The sequence below is a fragment of the Quercus lobata genome, chromosome 4, assembly GCF_001633185.2.
Source record: "Quercus lobata isolate SW786 chromosome 4, ValleyOak3.0 Primary Assembly, whole genome shotgun sequence".
Classification (NCBI taxonomy): domain Eukaryota; kingdom Viridiplantae; phylum Streptophyta; class Magnoliopsida; order Fagales; family Fagaceae; genus Quercus; species Quercus lobata.
In genome coordinates, this window is record NC_044907.1 from 48,602,128 (window position 1) to 48,622,641 (window position 20,514).

Consider the following 20,514-nt stretch of genomic DNA (forward strand, 5'->3'; position numbering starts at 1 on the left):
CATAAATGATGAGTAGATTTCATGAGGTATTGCTCGTCCATATATGGACGAGGTTCGCCAGTACGCTTGCAATTTTCTCCGCCTATTGTAGCTTCTTTCGTTGGACGAGACATATGGACGAGTTATGGACTTGGGATTATTTATGACACCATCAGTATCATCTTTTAACGAAATAAGAGTATAATAATAGTGTTTACAATTTTTTAAGGAAAATTGAAGAGGTTTTGATGATGTAGTTGATGGATCATTGGAAGTGGACAAATTGCCTAGGATGATTAGGGTGTTGCTAATTAAATGGTGTACCTGATTGTGGTGTAAAAACGACACGATTCTGTACAAAATAATGGCAAATATAAAAGGAGGGGACAAAGGGGAATATTGACACATCATTTAATTCCTGAGGGTGTAAATAGTACTATCAAAATTTGATGGATGAGAAGTGTTATGTCCATAACATTTTTATAATAAATCATAGGTGATTAGTTATTATTGGTTCAAATTTGAATTTAGCACTGACATTACTTTTTTAACCCAATAATAACAACCAGTAGTAACCTGCCACTTAAGATTTGTTATAAAAATATTGTAAAATATCATATCTCTTTGATGGATTGATTTAAAAGCGACTTGAAATTTAGAATGTTGTGAAATGCATTTTAGCCAAACAAGCATATCCATGCCAATGTTTAGCTTTTTATATATTTCATAAGCCTGTGTAGTTTTCCTCTCATCCTAAAGCTTATCACTTTTAATTTGTCAAATTTTTATTTTCAATAGATTTATTTTTATTTTATCAAACATACTATTTGATTTAAGTCGTATCTCATTTTCATACTACTCTTCAATTTCTAACAATAGTTTTTTTTTTTTCCTAATATATGAATGATGTTTGGTATACTAAAATAATGATTCATGTTTTACCCTTAACTTCTTTTAATATTTTTTTCTCTCCTTTAATCATCTCTTCATTGTCGTTTATTACTGCCCTTCTCTCTGTTCTTTTAGTTGGCACTATTTATATGTTCCAAAACACAAACATGTTTTTTCACTCTAAATTATATATACTACACTAACTTGAGTCTTACACTCCTTTTGTTTTTTATTTTTCAATTTTTTTTTTATCACATTTTTCAGGTCATTGTTGTTTAATAATACATTTTAAAATTTATTTGCTTAAATAGCAGTGCTTTGTGTTTCTCACAAAAAAAAAAAAAAAAAAAAAAAAAAAAAAAAAAAAAGTGAAAGACAATATTGACTAAATAGGGAATCTTAGTGGAACTTTTTTTTTTTTTTTTTAAAGATGAGTTCCATGTTTCAAACTAAACTTGTCTTTTGAAAAGATAAGCAGGAGCAGAGAGAGAAAATGCAATCGTAGTGGAGGAGGGACGACTGATATGAAAGCAAAAAACAAAAGGATGGAAGAAAAGAAAAGTAAGGAAAAAAAGGGAGTCAAAAGTAAATTGAGAAAGAAATAATCTACTTTATTGAATATTCTACCAAATAATAATCTTGTACGGAAAAAGAAATAAGTTACATTATTTAGTATATATTGAATATTGCATGTTTTTAAGATTAATGTTGCAGCCACAAATATCAACTACATTCAGATGTCTTTCACAGGCACAGACCCTACCTCAATCTTTACTAAAATGCAATTCAGTGCATATTTTAAAGGATAAAATTTAACTGCAAAATATTATTACATATTTTGAAAATCTAATCGTTAAATTACATGTTTTTTACGCTCATAATACACATGTCAAATTTAGTATTAATCGGATATTATTTACTATATGATCTATAAGGTTATATTTTATGCATAATTTTAAAATACAAAAACTTGCAATTTAAACATTTTATTGATGATATAGCTATTGATTTTTAATTTTTTAGAAATTTTACAAGCATGAAGGATATAAGAAAAAAAAATATAATCTAACGATGAATTTGCAAAAATTTACCTCCAATAAAAAGATATTGAATAAAATTGTAACTTAAAGTTACAATCAATTTTGTAGCTAAACTTTGTCCTATTTTGAAAATCCGTAGCAATTTCCTACATTTAAATTATTAATGAAGTGACATGAATCTTTTAATAAGAAAACTACACAATCATATTTGCTAGCTAGCTAGCTATCCCTAAGTATTAAGTATAATCTAAAAGAGCAAGACTTATGTACAGTAATTAGGTGTTGTTTCTTAGATTCCTCTTTTAAGATTTTGCCATCTGGATTTTTTTCATGGGATGGAAGTGTATTTTTAAGTTAAGTAATTATATAGCTGAATTTTAAGAAAGAAATCTAAGGAATAGTACCTAAGAAACTATACCTAAATTTTGTCCGGTTTAAAAAATGGATATGATTCATGGAGCCAGGAGGAGGAGTTGTTAATACAGGCCCGTTTGGTAGAGGAGTTTGAGTAATGTTGTTTGTAGTTTTTTGAAATATGTGTGGGTGAAAAAGTGTGTAATATTATTTAAAAACTGAAAATATGTTGTTTAGATAGTTTACCAAACAGAAAATAGTTGGGAAATTGAAGTGACCACCAACTATGTTTTTATTTTATTTTATTATTATACTCACTTCTTTTTTTTTGGTAAACTGGATAAATATATTAAAAACTAAGTGGTAGCCACCACAGAATTACAAATACGATCTTAGGTCACGCCCAACTTGTCCGAAAACAAAAGATTAGCAATTATAGAAGGAGGAGAAGCAAAAACAACAAAATCATCCTCCATATCAGCTCCAAACTTGGCAAGAGTGTCTGCACAACGATTAGCTTCTCTAAAGCAATGTTTCAACTGGACCTGGGGAATGTTCCTCCATATTATACTCACTTCTCTACTAATTTAGAATAAGATATTCATTTCTCTTAAAATATAAACTATGTACATTCATTCATCTTGAAACAAATCTTAAAAAGTTATATTTGTTTTAATAAATACCGAATTTCCTATTAGAAGCAGTGTTGATGATTTTTTTTTTAAGTGGGTGGTAAAATAGAAAATAGAAAATATTTAAATTTTTTAATCATTTAATGAAAATTAGTATAAATAATGTATTTTAGAGAAATTGAGTGTCTTAATTTAAACTATAGAAAAAATTAGTGTTATAAGGAAAAGAGAAGTGCTAAGTTTACTTTCACAATATTTTCACAACAAATTCTAAGTAGTAAGTTTTTATTGGTTCTAATTTGAAACCCACTACTAAAATTACTGTTTTACTCATTGGTAACAATTAGCAACAACTTGCCACTTAGAATCTAATGTGAAGTGTTGTTGATATAATATTTTTAAAAAGAAAAACCTTAGTGTAGAATAGATAATAAATTAAGGGCAAGACTTAGGTACGGTACTTAAGTGTTGTTCCTTAGATCTCTTAAGATTTTGCCATGGAGATTTTTTCTTATGGGATGAAGGTGTATTTTTTAATTAAGTAGACACATGACTGAATCTTAAGAGGAAATTCTAAGGAATAGCACCTAAGATATTGTACTTAAGTTTTGTCCATAAATTAAAGGGTAAAATATAGTTAACACAAGTTTAGGCTAATGTCAGTCATGTTCAAGATTTTTCAAAAGTGACTAATTTAATCTCTAAACCGTAACACAATTTTCTCCCCTTTTTCGATCAAAGACTAAGTTGATCAATCTCCTCTTTTTCGATTAGAGACTAAGTTGATCAAATTTTGAAAAGTTTGCTGAAATTAGCCCAAGCCTTTTAGGAGTGTCCATTAAAGTAAATATTAGAATTGTACATTCTTTCTTCTTCTTCTTTTTTTTTTTTTTTTTTTTTTTTTTTTTTTTTTTATGGAATAATTATACATATTTTACCTACCCAAAAAAAAAAAAAAAATCATTTTCATGATTATGCATTAATTTGACTTTATTATCCCGATTTAAAACACTAAGGCCTCGTATGGGAGGAGGAAATGGAATGGAAAGGAATAAAAAGAATCATTTTAAAATATTCTTTCAATCCTTTGTTTGAGAGTTTTAATTAAGGGAATGAAAAATTGATTCCCTTATTTGAGAGTTTAAGTGGGAGTGAATGAAATAGGTAGGAGGGAACACTCATTCCTTTCTATTTTCTTAAAACCTCAAATTTTCATTTTCCCCAAAATTGTGAGGAAAGGGAGGGAATGAAATTAGATTTAATGATTTTTTTACTAAAACTCCCAAAATACCCCTATATATTCAATTATTTATTTTAAAATAAGGGTCTAATAGTAATATTGTCATAAAATGATTCCATTCCATTCTCTCCATATTACTTCCAAAAAAGATTACTTATATTCTATTAATTTTCATTCCTTTCTATTCCTTTATTTTAAAACATCCAATCAAGTTATTTAATTTTATTCCATTCCATTTTTTTCCATTCATTTTCCTTACTTAAATACATTCCATTAATTTTCATTCCTTTATAATCATTCTATTTCCTTTTGAACTCCCAAATGAAACCTAATATTTCTATTTTCATGTGTGTTCTAATAAGTATATCCGATTACTTTAAAAAAAAAAAAAAAAAACTTTATTATCTTAAAAAAAAAATTCATAAATGTAGAGTATTTAAATGCAATGCAAAAAGAGAAGAGCGATATACGGGAAGGGCAATAAATTATTTCCCTTTCCATCAACAGAAACACACTCAAATGAGTAATCGACTGCAAGGCAGCATCATCACCAATATCCCTCGCACCTTCACCACCGTTCGCAAACACTCCTTCTTTGCTCCCACTCCCAGGTTCCTCTCTCTTCACTCCCAAATCAATACTTCACACTTTCATAATTCATATACTTATTATTATCAGTATTATACATCTACATTTCCTTCACACTCATAATCACTGCATTTACGTACATCTATGTATGTATATACATACTTTCATTTTTTTCTCTTGGCTAGGGTTTGGTTCAATAGTTTACCAATCGGCATGGAAGGAAATGATATCTCCATCTCCACGGTTGCTTCTGAGATGGTAGTCGGTGACCGTGAGCTTCTCGACAAGAAAATCGCTGCAATTCGAAGCACCGGTCATCAAAAACTCCAGGTCTTTTTGGCTTTCATTATGGTGAAATTCTGAATAATTCAAAAACCAAACAATGTTCAATTCTTAATGTTAAAATTGAATAATTCTAACCAAACATTTAAAAATTAAAAATAAAAATAAAAAACAATTCCAATTTTATTAATTATTTTAGTTTTTGACAAACGAGGGTGTCCAGACCTCTTTGAGTATCTGTCTATTCTCTCGAGTATATGTAATCCTTCATCCAACACACACTAAATTATTACAGGAAAGAATCCCCTGGAGACAGCCCCAATGGGGGCAAGAGATTTTGAACCCAAGAATCACTAAACCAACTCCTTGGGGTTTTTGACATATTATTAGTATTGGTGTATACTGTAAGTACATTTCCTAGTACAATTTGGATGTTGAGGGGTATATTAGATTCTCTTCACAAAATGCTATGTTTATGGTGATTGTATTATGTATTAAAACATTGTTCTAGAATTCATTCCATTGAGCTGAAATAGAGGGGCTCATGGTACTTTAATTACCACAAAATGCTATGTTTGAGTATCTGTCTATTCTCTCGAGTATATGTAGTCCCTCGTCCAACACACGCTAAATTATTACAGGAAAGAATCCACTAGAGGTGGCCCCAATGGGGGCAAGAGATTTTGAACCCAAGAATCACTAAACCAACTCCTTCGGGTTTTTGACATATTATTAGTATTGGTGTATTCTATAAGTACATTTCCTAGTACAATTTGGATGTTGAGGGGTATATTAGATTCTCTTCACAAAATGCTATGTTTATGGTGATTGTATTATGTATTAAAACATTGTTCTAGAATTCATTCCATCGAGCTGAAATAGAGGGGCTCATGGTACTTTAATTACCACTAAAAAAAATAGAATTTCACATTTGTTTGTTTTTTGGATATGAAACGTGATTTATGTGACGAGAGGCGTTTATGGATAGTGGTAGTTTGTTGCTTCTATAAGCACATGTCCGTGGTTCAATTACTGCATTATGTTAGTGGTAATCAGAGCTCATATTTAGAAATCGTGTTGTTTATTTTCTTTGTTGTTGTTTATGTTCTTATTAGGTAACAAGAAGAATTGGGCTTGAGATAATATAAATTTATTTTTATCGAATTGAAAACAAATGGGAGAGAGGATCAATTAATTCTTCATTTCTTTTGAATAATTTTTTGGAGTGGATATTCATAGTTTACTCTTTAACCCACATTGTATTCTTTTATTTTCAATATCAGGTAATTGCAGATTTTGATCGCACATTAACAAAGTATTCGATCAATGGCCAACTTGGGTCAAGTAAGTCTTTACGGCAATTACTTTGTTATGTAATTATTTTCTTTCTTATTACTCTGTTTGTAGGATTAGCTTTCAGTTTTCTCTAATAACATGTGTAGGCAGTCATGGCCTTTTGCGACAGGAGAATCCAGAATTTGATGCCAAGAGGCGGCAATTATTTGAATATTATCATCCATTAGAGTTTTCCCCAACAATTCCAATCGAAGAGAAAACAAGGCTCATGGAGGAGTGGTACATGAAATCAATAACTGTGATGCATTTCTTTAATCTAATATACCCATTATTGTAGCTTATAAGCATCTAAATGAGACAATTTAGTTATTCCCCAACAATTCCATTGAGCCCTTGCTTTAATGGCACTTCCTTGTCTCATAAGTGTGGGTGGACGATAAGGTCATGGGTACAAGACCCATTTGGTACCAATAAGAAAATTATCCATCTAAATGTTGATGTTTGTTGGAAAATTATCCCTTGTTAATTATATGGCCTATGAATATAACTGTTGATTCCATTGTTGCAGGTGGGGGAAAACTCATGCACTTCTTATTGAGGGAGGCCTTACATATGATGCAATAAAGCAATCCGTTGCTAATGCCTCAATTGCTTTTAGGGAGGGTGTTGCTGAACTTTTTGAATTTTTGGAGGTAAGTCTAATCTCAACCAAGGTATTTTCTTTTTCGCTGGACTCTAATCTGGGACTTGTATGATTGTGACACAAAGTATTCCAAGCTATCCAATGAAAAATTTGGTCTTTTGATTTTGGGTCTGTTTTGTATAGTACTAGCTAGTTTAGCTGATCGCTTTATGTTGGTTATTGGTTATCCGAGACATTCTGCCTTTTTTTAATATTTTACTCTGTCTATTTATAATTTGCAGGAAAGAGACATTCCTGTTCTTATATTTTCCGCAGGGCTTGCTGATATCATAGAAGAGGTTAGTTTAACAAATTTTTCCTTACAGTGGTTCATATTCCAAACACGTCACCTTTATTCATTAAGTTTAGGCCTGACTTGAACTCTTTTTAAGCGTCGATGCCTTTTTTCTCACCGTACTAGGTCCTGAGGCAGAAACTTCATAGATCTTTCAAAAATGTTAAAATTGTCTCAAACAGAATGATATTTGACAGTGACGGTCGCCTTGTCTCTTTTAAAGGTATCCTTTAGTTCTTCTAACCCTTGAAGAAACTTATTATAATAATAGGAGTGAGTTCCACTTCATATTCATGCGTTTCCTGTAATCTACATAAAGTTGCATGTCTGAAGCTTTCAATTGATCTATAATGGCCTGATTAGATTACTTTCTGAGTTTCTGTCCATGGAGTTTGCTGTGCCAGCTTAGAAAATCTGGCACGCATTCTTTGAGTTTTATGAACTCCTTTCTGAAACAGTGGAAATGAGTTCTTTTGAGATATTTGTGTCTATTTGATAAAACTAACACACAAGAAAGTCGTATAGTGAAATTGACGTGATTATTTTGTCAAGTTCATATTTGATTGATGACAAGTTTTTTGGGTATCAATTGAATGATCCTTGAGTAGTGCCAGTTTACAACAGAATATTAATTTCATACCTATGTTAGTATTTCCGTTATATACATATCGTTAAAAAATCTTTAAGCAAGTAATGTATAATAACTTAATCATTTCTGGTTACTTTTGTCTTCGGGTTTTTATATTAGACCTATAAAACAGGGTTTTCATATTGGATCTGTTTTTAATTATGCTTGCAAATATTTACAGGGAAGACTATTCATAGCCTCAATAAAAATGAGCATGCTCTTGATATGGCTGCTCCTTTACATGACCGATTGGGTGATATTAATGGGTCAACTGATGACAATGCCTCGGTGAAGAGGAGGACCAATGTGCTGCTTCTTGGTGATCACATTGGAGACTTGGGAATGTCTGATGGTTTGAACTATGAGACTCGAATATCAGTGGGTTTTCTGTAAGTTTTCTAAACTTTCCCAACACCCACTATTCTTATTATATTACTTATATAAAAAAAGAAAAAAAGAAAAAAAAAAGAAAAAAAAGAAAAAACTATTCTTATTATATTAGTATATCACTTGAATAAATTGTACATATATCCCTGTTCATTAACCATCTTTAAACATATAAGTCTTCCTTTGTCTGAATTCTATGAAGTTATCACTACATGTACTTATATCCTCATGTAATGTAAAGTGCTTGTGAGACGCTATCATATTTCCTTTTTCTTTTTGTCATTGGAAAATATATTTTGAAACATTTATGAAGAGTTCTAGGAAAATTAATTTTGGATTAACATCAGTCGCTGTAAAAGCATATAGAATGCATATTTAGTTCCTTCACTGCACAATGCTCTTGGATAACAATCGAACATTTCAAATTTCTCAAATCCTGGTACCAGACAATAGATCTAATTTTTTTTTTTTTTACTGTTTCTGCACTTTGTTTAATATTTCTATTTCTGTAAACTAAATGTTTGTTTCCAAATCCTTTTTGCTGATTTTATTCTTTTCATGTTAGAGCTCTTTTGGTTTTCCTGATTAGGATTTTTGTTTGAGGATGGAGACTGTAGCGTAGCAACATATCCAACAAGTTTCTTGTTCAGGAATGTTCTTGAGCAGTTCAAGAAACTAGGAAGAGTTTTTTATGGGTAAAGGCTCCAAAAAGGGTTTCATTCTTTGTTTGGATAGCAACATGGTGGATGATTCTTACTTGTGATAATCTAATCAAGAGAGGTTCATATTTAGTTGGTTGGTTCAGTGGGGAGATGGTGTATCATCTATTGATACATTGTGATCTTGCTTATGCTTTGTGGAGCTTTGTCTTTAGAGTTTTTGGGATTAAATGGGTTACCTAAGTGGGTAGTTGATCTCTTGTTTGCACGTAGAAATTGGTTTGGGACGCACTCATTGGATATTTGGTATGTTGTCCCTCTATGTTTGATGTGGATATTGTGGAGGGAACGAAACAGACAAACTTTTGAAGATCCAGAAAGATCAATTTCTCAGTTGGAATCATTGATGATTAGATCTATATATGATTGGTCTTGTGTGTGGGTGGGGTCTTAAATAGCAATTCCCTTGTAGATTTCAAAGAATGATTTTGTTTTTGTGCATTGTTTTTTAGGGTACATTGTGTTCATTGTTGTGCGCATATAGTAGTCTATTCTCTTAATAAAATATCATTACGTATCCAAAAACAGAAACTAGGAAGATAGAATGAGCTAGGGCTTGCTCTCACTGGCATTGGATAAAGGTAACTGCTCTAGTTAACATCATGCAACTCTTTGTTAAAATCTAATCAAAGGAGAGTGAGATTTGGGTTCAGCGTTGAAGCCCATCATTGACTCTAATTTAGAAGAATGACCTCACCTATAGTCACTTAGTTCATAAGGGCCAAAATACCAACAAGGCAAGTGTGTATTCACACCATACCATTCAAAAGGAAATAAAAAAAGAAAACAAGGTGTCAATTATAATGTCCTTGTTTTAAGGTAAGAATGGATGTGGGTAGCCTGCCTGATGGAAAATAGATTGAGGTAGGAGGTGCATACATGCTGTTGAAACCAGAAGAGGGTGCAATTGATCCAACAGCCTGCAGCTAAATGGAAAGATAAGAGCTGTGCTTTCCAAACTGCCAAGTTCCTTAAACTCCATCTGAAGTTGTAATTACAATAATTTGCAAGTAAAACGTATTTTAGACTTCTAGCCTCTTATTCTTTACAGGAATTTGTGTTGTTCAACTGAGGGTGCCTTTTCAAAGCTATTAATTTTATTTTTCAATTGTGTATAGATTGATTACATTGCTGCTGAAAGATGGTTTATAAGATCATATGATTTGTTATTGACCTGTTTCTGTGAAACAAACACTTTGTTAAGATTGTAGAGGAATACTTTACAGTTAGCAGGTTATCAAGCTATGCAGTGCTAAGTGTGGACGTAGAAGATGTTTTCTTTGTAATTGTGGAAGAGAAATAGGGATTAGTTTTGATTAATGGGAAAAAGATGCTTAAAAAAGTGACTGTCTTTGTTATCAATATCAGATTATCACTAAATTATAGATGCTTGATTATATTACCAAGGACTGGTTAAGGTGAGTTTTTCTTGTTATAAATACTTTGAGATGGGCACTCTATTTGTGTCACCTTTGGGCATGACTAGTAACCAATCCCCCCTCTCCCCCATCCCCCACACCCTCCAAAAAAGAGTAAAAACCATGCCATAAAATTTATATTGATTGGCAAGTTGGAATCTGTGTGTAAAGTGCAATAGCTGCTGAAAGAAAAGGATCAGTTATTTGGTTCTGCGGGAAGCTATGGTCATTTTCAGTTGCAGATTTGAGTGATCACTTGTTTTAGTTAAAGCTTTAAAGCACCACTAATGTTGTATCCTTGTAATCACGCATAAAAAATAATACTGAGGACAGGCAATCTATTTGTTAGTTTTTAATCATGATATTGAGGCTTCTTTTACTTGTCCATCTTCCTTGCTTATTATTAATTCTGTAATCACATACTTTTTTAGTTACTAAACCCTATAAAATGGTATTTCAGGAATGACCATATTGAGAAATCTCTTAGTAGCTACAGCAAAGCCTTTGATGTTGTTTACCTGGTGAGTTGAATTCCTTTTCTTTTTCTAATTGGTAAATAAGTTACTACATGCACCAGTGGGCCTAGTGAGTTGAATGCCTTGTAACAACACATATTTGGTTTGTCTATTTCCTCCTTTTGGTGTGCCTCAAGAATAGTCTTGTTAATCGGTATTCTTCTCCTGGACTGCTGTCACAACCTTAGGCAATGATTTTATCTGACTAAATTAAGCAATCAAAATATCTGATGAAAAATCTTGTATAGCTATCTAGATGAATCTGTGGATTTGGCAACATTCATTTTGTTAGAATGACTTTGTCTTTGGGTAATTGATGTAGGACCAGATTTGTGATAAGAAAGAGAGAAAAATAACCTAAAACATAAGGGTTTTCCTAAGAACCTAACTGAAGAGAGTGATGTTGGATTAATTGGGGAATATGTCTAACATGTACTTGTGGTGAATTAAGTTCTAGTAGGATTTCCAGATCTAGGGTCTTGAGTTGTAGAAGAAAGGGTGAGGGCTTGATTTCTGGATCTTGGGTTTTGAGTTGCAAAAGAAAGGGTTAGGGCTTGAGATTGGCTAGGGGTTGTTGAGTTTTATTTATTTATTTATTATTTTTTATGGCTTTTTGATAGAGAAAGTGAGGTTTATGGATTTCGATAGGTAAGAGATACAGCTTGACTTAGGGTTTTGAAGAAGGAAAGAAAGAAATTTTGTGTTTATGTGCTGAATGAACAAAATAGAAGTATTATAAATGCCGTACCGGACCACTGGTTAAACTGTGTTTCGAAATAAAATCTGGAATGGTTTGAAGTTACATACCGGATAAGCAACGATACAGTCTCAAACTGTGAAAACCACAGAAACTTTACAGGTGAATTGCTTTGAACCACAGATAAGACAAGACCGAATGGAAAAATAAGAGAATCTTAAGCCCCAGACCTACTTGTTTGTGTCATTCTGTGCATTACTATTAGAAAAGTTACATTTTTGTTTATTATTATATTTTTTCAGTCAATACCATTTACCACTACGATAGCTATTCTTATTTTGATGGATACAATGGTATTTCAAGCCTAACTATGATAGCTATTCAAATAAGCAAAAAAGTACTTCTAGCCACTAAGAGCTACTAGGAGATGTGTCAAACCTGAAAACCTTAAGTATGTTATTCTTATTTTATGTATTTTTTTAATTTATTAAACTATAATGTTACTTCAAGAATTTACTTTTCAGTGTATTTATATTATTAGTTGTTAAATCTTATATATATTAGAATGGATTATCTACATGCCTCTATAATTTATATATAATTATATAACATTTTACAATTGCATGAATGATGTGTTTAGTTTTTTATTTGTTCTAAATTTCTGTCATATGATATAATTTTTCTATTTTCCTTTTTATAATTTACATTAATGACTTTTTTTATACTTATTTTTATAAATATAAAATATTTTATTATAATTAATTAATGTATGGTTGAACTAATGAACCAATCCTTTAGCCAGGTCGACCTTTGGTTTGATTCTGATAACTATGCAAAATAGTACCTGTGAATAATAACACAAGAAAGAGGAGGGAAAGAGAGAAGAAAAAATGAGAAAAGAACACACAAAGGTGCTTGAAAACACCCAATAATTAATCAATTCCATCTATCTTTTGAGTATATTGAGCACTATCCTTTAAGTATATTGAGCATAAATATGTGTAAGAACTCTTTCTTGTACTAGTAGTATTAGAAATTTTAGTTTGAATTCTAATAAGATTTATAACTAACTAGTCTCTTACATGAACTACATGTGTTTTTAAAAATTTAAAAAAAAAAAAAATAGAAAAGTAGAAGAAGCTATAAGAACTTCATATTTATACTCTATTTTAATATTCTAAAGCCAGAAACATACATTTAGTTATATGAATTTGGGGAATATGAGGGAATCTGTTTTAAATTTTAAATGTACCTAAATTTTAGGTGTTTGAAATTTATTATTTCCCTTATTTGGTCCTATGATTTGAAATTTTTAAAATTTATTGTGATTAATGTGTGAGGGCATTTTGGAAAATTTGAAAAGTGGACACCAAAAATATATGTTCTATTGATAATAGTTTAGAAAAAAAAGACTAAATTGGACATAAATGAATTAAAATCTTAGATACTTATGATCTAGAAAATTCTAGACTCAACTAAACTATCAAAATTCTTCCCAAAAAAAAAAAAAAAAAAAAAGACTAAACTATCAAAATACCTTTTATTCAAGGGATTGAAGAAATTACAGGTTTTTTTTTGCCATTAATACAAAATTGAGCATATTGTGTTAAACAAAGACTTTTTTTTTTTTGGGTTGATACGAACAGAAACCTAAATTAAAAATTGATTTAACTCTAGGACACAAGTAGATTTTTAAAACCACATGACCAAACTTTGATTGGACTTCACATATGGACCCCATAAAATAAATCTTGAATAGACGAATTGGTGAAGTAGTAAAAAATTAATCTTCTATGGCCGCATCAAAGTTCCAAACTCTACAAAATTCATAAACCAATGATTAAAAAAAAAAAAAAAAATTAACGCCTATTGCATCTACTTAAAACCAGAAGCCAACTTGGTCTACAAGCTATCTCGGGCTCAAATTAAAACCATGAATAGAACAAGTGTGGCCTTATTACAAAACATGAAATTCCAATTAATTACATCCCGTAGATCTGTCCCGTTCCATATTTTATTAGATTCCTAAAATATCCTTATTGTCTAAAATTGAATAAACTGAAACTTATAAATTTGAAATGGCCTTGATAAAGCTTCTTCCTTGTCCTTGTTGCCCCCGCATCAGTAATCTTCTTGACCATATGACATCCCAAGTATTGAAGCATTTTGTATGCAGGGTCTACATTAATGGAACTTCTGATCAGAAAAAAATGTGGGAGTCAACTCTCTATGATGTAAAGTTAAGACTGTTTTGGTTACAAGAGATCTCTACACAAGCACAAAAATTAGTATTACTACGCCCGTCTGGATGTTGGGGTAGTCTAGCTAGATTTTGCCAAAGATATCGTATCCTTAATAAGGATTATATTGCTAATACAGCTTATTGTATTACTTGCAGAATGATGCACCCATGTGGGGAGTAGTCAAGCTTGTCTCTCAGCTATGTTCAGCTGGAGTTGATTAAATGCCACCTTACCTCTCAACTTCATTTGTTTGAAGGTGATTTATTACCATATACGACTTCATTGGAGGAAGCCTTCATGCATACTTATATAGAACAAGCTAGGCTAAAATGGCATTTGCAATGATATTATTTAATGTTCTTCTGATGAATAATTTTCATAACTTATGGGCCTTTATATCTTTACTAGAATGGTATTGGTGGTGGATTTACACCTACATTAATATTTTCTTTTTATCTGATTTTGATCCTAGAAAGGTACAACCTCTACATTCAAAGCTATTGCAATTTTGTGATCCTATTTTTGGGCTTGGGTTTTCACTTCCATGATAATTTCGTGCCTTCAGGTTAGGAAATTTGGATTTGTGCATGTCAGCTACTGATCTAGGAAGCTCCATGCATACCCTTATGCCTGCAATGTTGCCTTTATCATTTTATAAGATCAGTACTGATGCTAGGGTTCAGAATGGCCGTGACACATGATGGAGCTAAATTTTTAGTGTGGAGGATGATCAAAAGAGCTATGGAGATTGTCACTATATTACATGGGCACTATACTATTACAGTGATAAAAGATGGGTAGTTTTGTTAGGTTGGCATGAATTGTGTTGATAGTTGGAAGATGAATCATATGCGCAAGAACTTATTAGCCAAACCATGTTAATTTGAGTAGGTATAAAAAATTAGCTGATTCAATTTAACTATGCCCCTTCGGAATTACTAGACTCCCATGAAAAGCCTTTTGGGTTAGCTTGCTAGTGATGGTCCATAATCTATATATATCTAAAAGCTTAAGGGTAGAATTTATTGTTGCTACACTCCAGTTAAGCCTCATCAGTGTCCACATCATTATCATTTTTTTTTCCAATTTTCCTATAATTTTTTTTAACATTTACTAATTTTTTAAAAAATATTTATACTTTCTCTAACATTTTTCTATCCCTTACCTTTTCATCTCTCCATTACCCTCTACCTTACATTTTCATCTCCCCACTACCCTCTACGTTAAAACGTATCACTCTTCATCTTCCTTTTTTTTGTCATTTCTTATTCACACTCTTACTATAAATTTGTCAATCTCTCTTCAATTCTTTACATTCTTTTCCCTCACAAAAAAAGACCCTCTCTCTCTCTCAATTTTTTGGTGAATTTTTTTTTTTTTTTTTGCATCTCTGCTTTAGGTTGATAAATTGTTATGTTCTTTAGAACTTTATATTGAGCTTATGTGATTTAGTTTTGTGATTGAAGTTTTTTTCTCTCTTTAATTGTTAATTTTATTACATGTGTTTTTCTTTAAATGCTTAGTTTGGGTTGCTTTGAATTCACCTATTTAGTTGTTCTGTATATGTTATTTTTGTACAACATGACATTTGTTCTATGAAATTCCTTTTAGACTTGATACGTTATCTTTTCATTTGATTTTTTTTTTCTCTCCTCATGTGCAATGATTGACTTCTAACAAAAACTATTCTATTTATATATTTAGAAACCTATTTCTTCTTAATTCCAATCGTTTGAATTTTTTCCGGGCCATGGATTCTACTGAGCAATTAATATGAAAAATAAACCCCTTAGCATGCCCATATAAAACCGTCTACCACCCCTTGCCACTTAACTGATACTAAGAAAGTACCAACCATGGCCTCCATCTTTTCCAAAGCCCTCTTATCCTACATAATCAATACCCCACCAGCAGTCTGATCCGCCTCCAAAGCAACCCAATCCACATACGGACAACTCCACAAACTACAAACCATTTGTCTATTAATCCTTGCAATCTTTGTCTCCTATAGACATACTACATCACACTTCCACTTTTGTAACAAATTTTTCACTACCAAACGTTTCTGAGGATCATTTAAACCTCTAACATTCCCTGAAATCATTTTTAGCTTCATAACAACTAAAGTCTCCCAACTACTGACAGAAGCACCAATTAAACATTCTATCTCCAATCATAATTCACCAATGAGACCAAATTTCTTAGCTCTCTTCTTCCCTTGTTCTTAGATTTAACAACTTTTTGATTACCACTGACTTCCCTATGTAACACATTGGTTGCCTCCTTCACAGATTCCAACCTTTGTAATAGAGCAATGCATAGTGTCTCATGACGGCTCATAGAAAGCCCAACCAATTTACTGAAACCGGAAATTTTTTGCTTCACCCATCCAAAAATATTCAACTTAGCCTCAAGGCTCAAAATCTCATCGTCCTCCTCTTGTTCTACCGAAGTAGTCAACCCATTTGGAGTAATAATCTTCAGAGGAGCACAATCTGAGAATTCCTCGCTCTCACCGAAACCCACTGATAAAACCATTGCATCTGTCGCTGAAAAGGAAACCCTAGATAAGCTAAGAGAATCTGCATGAAACACTACATTCTCCTTCCCACCCATATCTCCCAAGCCCAAAAGACTAGCTCTCGACAACCCTATAAGAAGATCGAAGAAAGAAGGGCTAACCAATCATGGCAACGGGATGAGGTTCAACGACCATAGAACTATCAAACCTGATCTTCCATTCATTAGTTTGAAGCCAAAAGAGCAAATTCCATCGCAGATGACACTCTTTACCATCTTCTAAGGCTTCTAGAGGCAGTACGTCACCTTTTCCGACAATTCTATACTCATCGGAGACACCGAAGGAATCTCTTCATCCTTCTCGATGTCAGAACAAACTTTCCAAGGCTTAGCGGGACAATGCACCACTTGTGTCGAGGTCACAACACTCGTCGAAGACATCGAAAGGCTCTCTCCAGCCTTCTTGACCTCATCATAGTCCTTCTGAGACGTGGTACATCACGCCACCTGTATTGGCGAAACAATACTCATCAGAGGCACTGAGAGTCTCTTTCCAGCCTTCTCGGCCTTAACCCACGCCTTCTGTGGCATCACGATACATCTAGCCACCTGTGCCAGCACCACTGAGCTCATCGGAGGCACCAAAAGGCTCTCTCCAGCCTTCTTGGCCTCATCATAGTCCTTATGAGGTGTCTTGGTGCATCACGCCACTTGTATCAGAGAAACAGTACTCATCAAAGGCATCGAGCAACTCTTTTGGGCATTCTCAGCCTTAACCCATGCCTTCTATGGCATCACAAGACATCTCGCCACCTGTGCCAGCACCATAGAGCTCATCGGAGGCACCAAAGGGCTCTCCCCAACCTTCTCGAGACTATGGGAAGAGAGTATAGGCCCTACAGAATCTTTGGAACACTCCCCAGGCTCAAAAGTGTTTGGGCTTGTGGTACTTGGGCCTAAACTAGAATTACTAAGTGTCTGTTGGGCTACCAACTTGTTAGGGCCCAAACCCAACTTACATTTGCCAAGTTCTATATCGGCTCATGTTACCCATTTAAAGTTTTTTACTCCCTCTTTAGTGCTATCCCAAGAAACCCGTCTCTTTCCTTTCTCATCAACCTCCACAATTAATCCACTCCCTATCAAGCATGATCTCCTAATATCACTCCTCTTCCCATTTTTATTTGATTTTGAATTCAAACTGAAACTTAATGGGAATTGTTTCCCATTTTCTGCCGGAATTTGCTCTCCTAAATTAGTATCCACATCAATGCATTGCTCCCTCCTATCCCCTCCTCCCACCACCATTGTACTAGGCTTGCCCACCTGAATATTCCCCCCCTTAGCACCTATAAGTTTTGGATTCATCGCCAACAACCCCCTTGATTGATTCTGCCTCTCCACAAATTCCTCTTGAATCATATTCTTATCTTTATCCTTGGTTGTAATATGTTGTGACTGAATCACATCCCTTGACTGCACCTGACCCTTCAATGTCTTAACAAAAGACTGAGAGGGATGAAACCCTGACATTCTCCTCTGTGGATGAGCACAAATTTGGCCTTGCCTGAACCACCTAAAGCATATTGGTCAGGTTCCAACATCTTCCTCGATTCAAGCCCAAAGACCTTCCAACCATTTTGTGCTTTGCCTCCAGGGATTATGATAGACCTTTGACACCCGCCAACTTTGAGTTCAGACACTAAAAGAAGCTGACCAAAAGAGTTTGATCCTTGCTGCAATGTGTATGCGATATCTCCTTCCTTAAGCGTAAAAAACTATTTGGGATTGATTCCGACCATAATGTGTTCTATATTCTTCATCAACCATAACGCTGCATTCTTGCCTATGAATACTGACTTCATGAAGTGTTTGCCCCGTTCAAAAATATTTAAGGAGAAAAAATTTCCTCCTTCCTCAACCACCAATTGAAAAAGCTTAAATTCAATGAAAAAACTGTGAATCCCACCCATACTTATCAAAGTGAGAAAAAATTGTATGAAAAATTATCTAACTAATTTGAGGTAGCCGGGCCTCTAGTGTGACATGGACATGCTTTCGACAATATTCAATAAAATGGCCTCAAGTCCTACAAAAGGTGCAAAAGTGAGAATGACCATATTTAGAGTTAGATCACCGAGAGCAAAAGCGATCATAGTGCTCATTTTGACGAATTTTGATTGTTAAATGTTATTCTATTACATTATAAAGAATATAATATTATTCTATTACATAGCATGATTTGGATAATTTTACCATATAAGAATTTTACATAAGTTATATAGACAAAAGTAAAACAATAATAATAATAATAATAACAATAATAAATACATACATACATACATATATACATATATATATATATATATACATGAGATAACTCTAACAAAATTATCACGCACAACGTGTGGATGTGCGACTAGTTTATGTAAAACTAGATGCTCAGGCTCTTCTCTTCAGCTTCTTCAAAATGCAGCACTTTGATCAAACTTAAATTTTTCATCAAATTCATTAACATGTGGCACCTTTAACTATAATTACTTTATTATATGTCTGTGCTGGCGCTAGCACACTGATCTTTCTGCAAAACCAAGCTATCTTAACCAACTTGTTTTGTCATCTTTGGGTCACACAAACATAAACCTTCTCGGTGGCTTGAATTCGTTGTATGACAAATACTTATATGAAAATTATTGTAGTCCTGCCATGTTATAGGCATGTTTAGGTCCTTGCAAAAGCACGGCTTATCTGATTAGTTATATGATTAAACAATCACTTATGGTCTGATTGGATTAAGTCCAAATTTTCTGTCCCACTTTTTTTTGCTTTACTCTATACTCCACAAATAAAAAATTGACACATGTTGACCTACTTAATTAAATTCGAATTTTCTGCATTTTCTTATTTCACTTCCTAAAAGAATAAAAAGAATAAGGGTCATGTTAATGGGTGCCTTTAGAGCAATTTTTAATAAACCATTTTAGCAAAGTTTTGATACCATTTTTATGAGAAATAAAAAAAGGTTATCAAAACATTATAAAAACCTTATTTCAAGACCCCTAAACATGATTTTTATGCTTGGAGACTAAGTTTTGCTACTGTTAGATTTTGGGATATTGAAGATCATGTTTTTTGGTTTGGCAATGCTGAACTCTACCCAACTATTGAGGAATTTTCTACCATCCTGGGATTGTGACCCTCGTGCTTCTGTTATTTACCCTCCATGTCACCAAAAGTATGCTCCTACTTTGTCAAGTGGGTCTTCCCATGCAAACCGTAACATCTTCACTTAAAAGTCAATAGGTGAACATGAGGAGGTCAGCTGAAATTGTCATGCCCATGATCGCAGAGGATGTTCATGAAATCCGCCAAAAGAATACCACCTTAGATTTTTGTTTGATTGGAAAATTTATTCTATGTACAAGGGAGCTTGGCTTTGCGGATGCTCACATTAGAACTCATTGATGCACTTGCCAAGGGTGTGACCTAATTCCCATGATTCTTGCAAAGACTATCCAAGGATTGGATGCTTTGTCTAAGAAGGAGACTTGTTTCATGGTAGTCCATTATTGCTCTTTATCTGGTTGATTGATTATCTGTCTTTGTTCTAATGCCTACCAGGTCTGAATATGGCTCGAAGCATTACAAGAGCCAAAAAAATCATTGATGTTGGTTGCAAGACACAGGACTAATGGACTTACTTCTTGTGCCAAAGGACAAATCACAACATCCGTTGGGAGTTTACTTGGTGGAGATGTGACTTTCCCATGTTTATATCACCAGGATCGGACCATATCTTTTTGGTGGGATTGAGAATAACATCTTTTTACAAGTATGACAGACTCTTGAGACAATTTGGACCGGAACATGTGCTGATTCTAGGACACAAATTCTTTTGTGGCTACTGATGTGACTCCAACAGTGAAGGCTAAAGTAGAACCTGGACTATTGGATGCTCATTGAGCGGATAGGACTTTTGCTAGACTTGGGACTCATTGGGATGACAGAGGAGTTTGTAAGTTCGTTGAAGGACAAACTTCTACGAGAGAAAAGACTTAGAAGAAAGAGTGGACAAATTTTTTGGACATCATTCCAAAGAATGAGAAGA

At 33.3% G+C, this 20,514-nt stretch overlaps 1 protein-coding gene across 5 annotated transcripts; it reads left to right on the plus strand.

Moving 5' to 3' along the window:
- Positions 1 to 4,603: 4,603 nt before the first annotated feature.
- Positions 4,604 to 20,054, plus strand: LOC115987097 (7-methylguanosine phosphate-specific 5'-nucleotidase A). 5 transcript variants are annotated; one of them, XM_031110555.1, is made up of 11 exons: positions 4,604 to 4,747; positions 4,910 to 5,054; positions 6,290 to 6,350; positions 6,449 to 6,581; positions 6,871 to 6,994; positions 7,227 to 7,283; positions 7,406 to 7,502; positions 8,089 to 8,296; positions 10,892 to 10,952; positions 14,042 to 14,142; positions 20,028 to 20,054. In XM_031110555.1, exons 1-10 carry the CDS (start codon positions 4,656 to 4,658, stop codon positions 14,105 to 14,107), a joined length of 1,044 nt encoding a protein of 347 aa, XP_030966415.1. In that variant the 5' UTR covers positions 4,604 to 4,655; the 3' UTR covers positions 14,108 to 14,142; positions 20,028 to 20,054. The 5 variants fall into 5 exon arrangements, 4 of the variants coding, with proteins under 4 accessions (XP_030966415.1, XP_030966414.1, XP_030966413.1 ...); XM_031110554.1 differs by lacking the exon at positions 20,028 to 20,054 and adding an exon at positions 14,452 to 14,880; XR_004090969.1 differs by lacking the exons at positions 10,892 to 10,952; positions 20,028 to 20,054 and adding an exon at positions 14,452 to 14,883.
- Positions 20,055 to 20,514: the final 460 nt, after the last annotated feature.

Excerpts from the sequence above, each read along its gene's own strand:
- LOC115987097 (XM_031110555.1), top strand. The coding sequence starts at position 4,656 with ATGAGTAATCGACTGCAAGGCAGCATCATCACCAATATCCCTCGCACC. Across the intron at positions 4,748-4,909 it reads TTCTTTGCTCCCACTCCCAG|GGTTTGGTTCAATAGTTTAC; the intron begins GTTCCTCTCTCT and ends TCTCTTGGCTAG. Across the intron at positions 5,055-6,289 it reads CCGGTCATCAAAAACTCCAG|GTAATTGCAGATTTTGATCG; the intron begins GTCTTTTTGGCT and ends TTTCAATATCAG.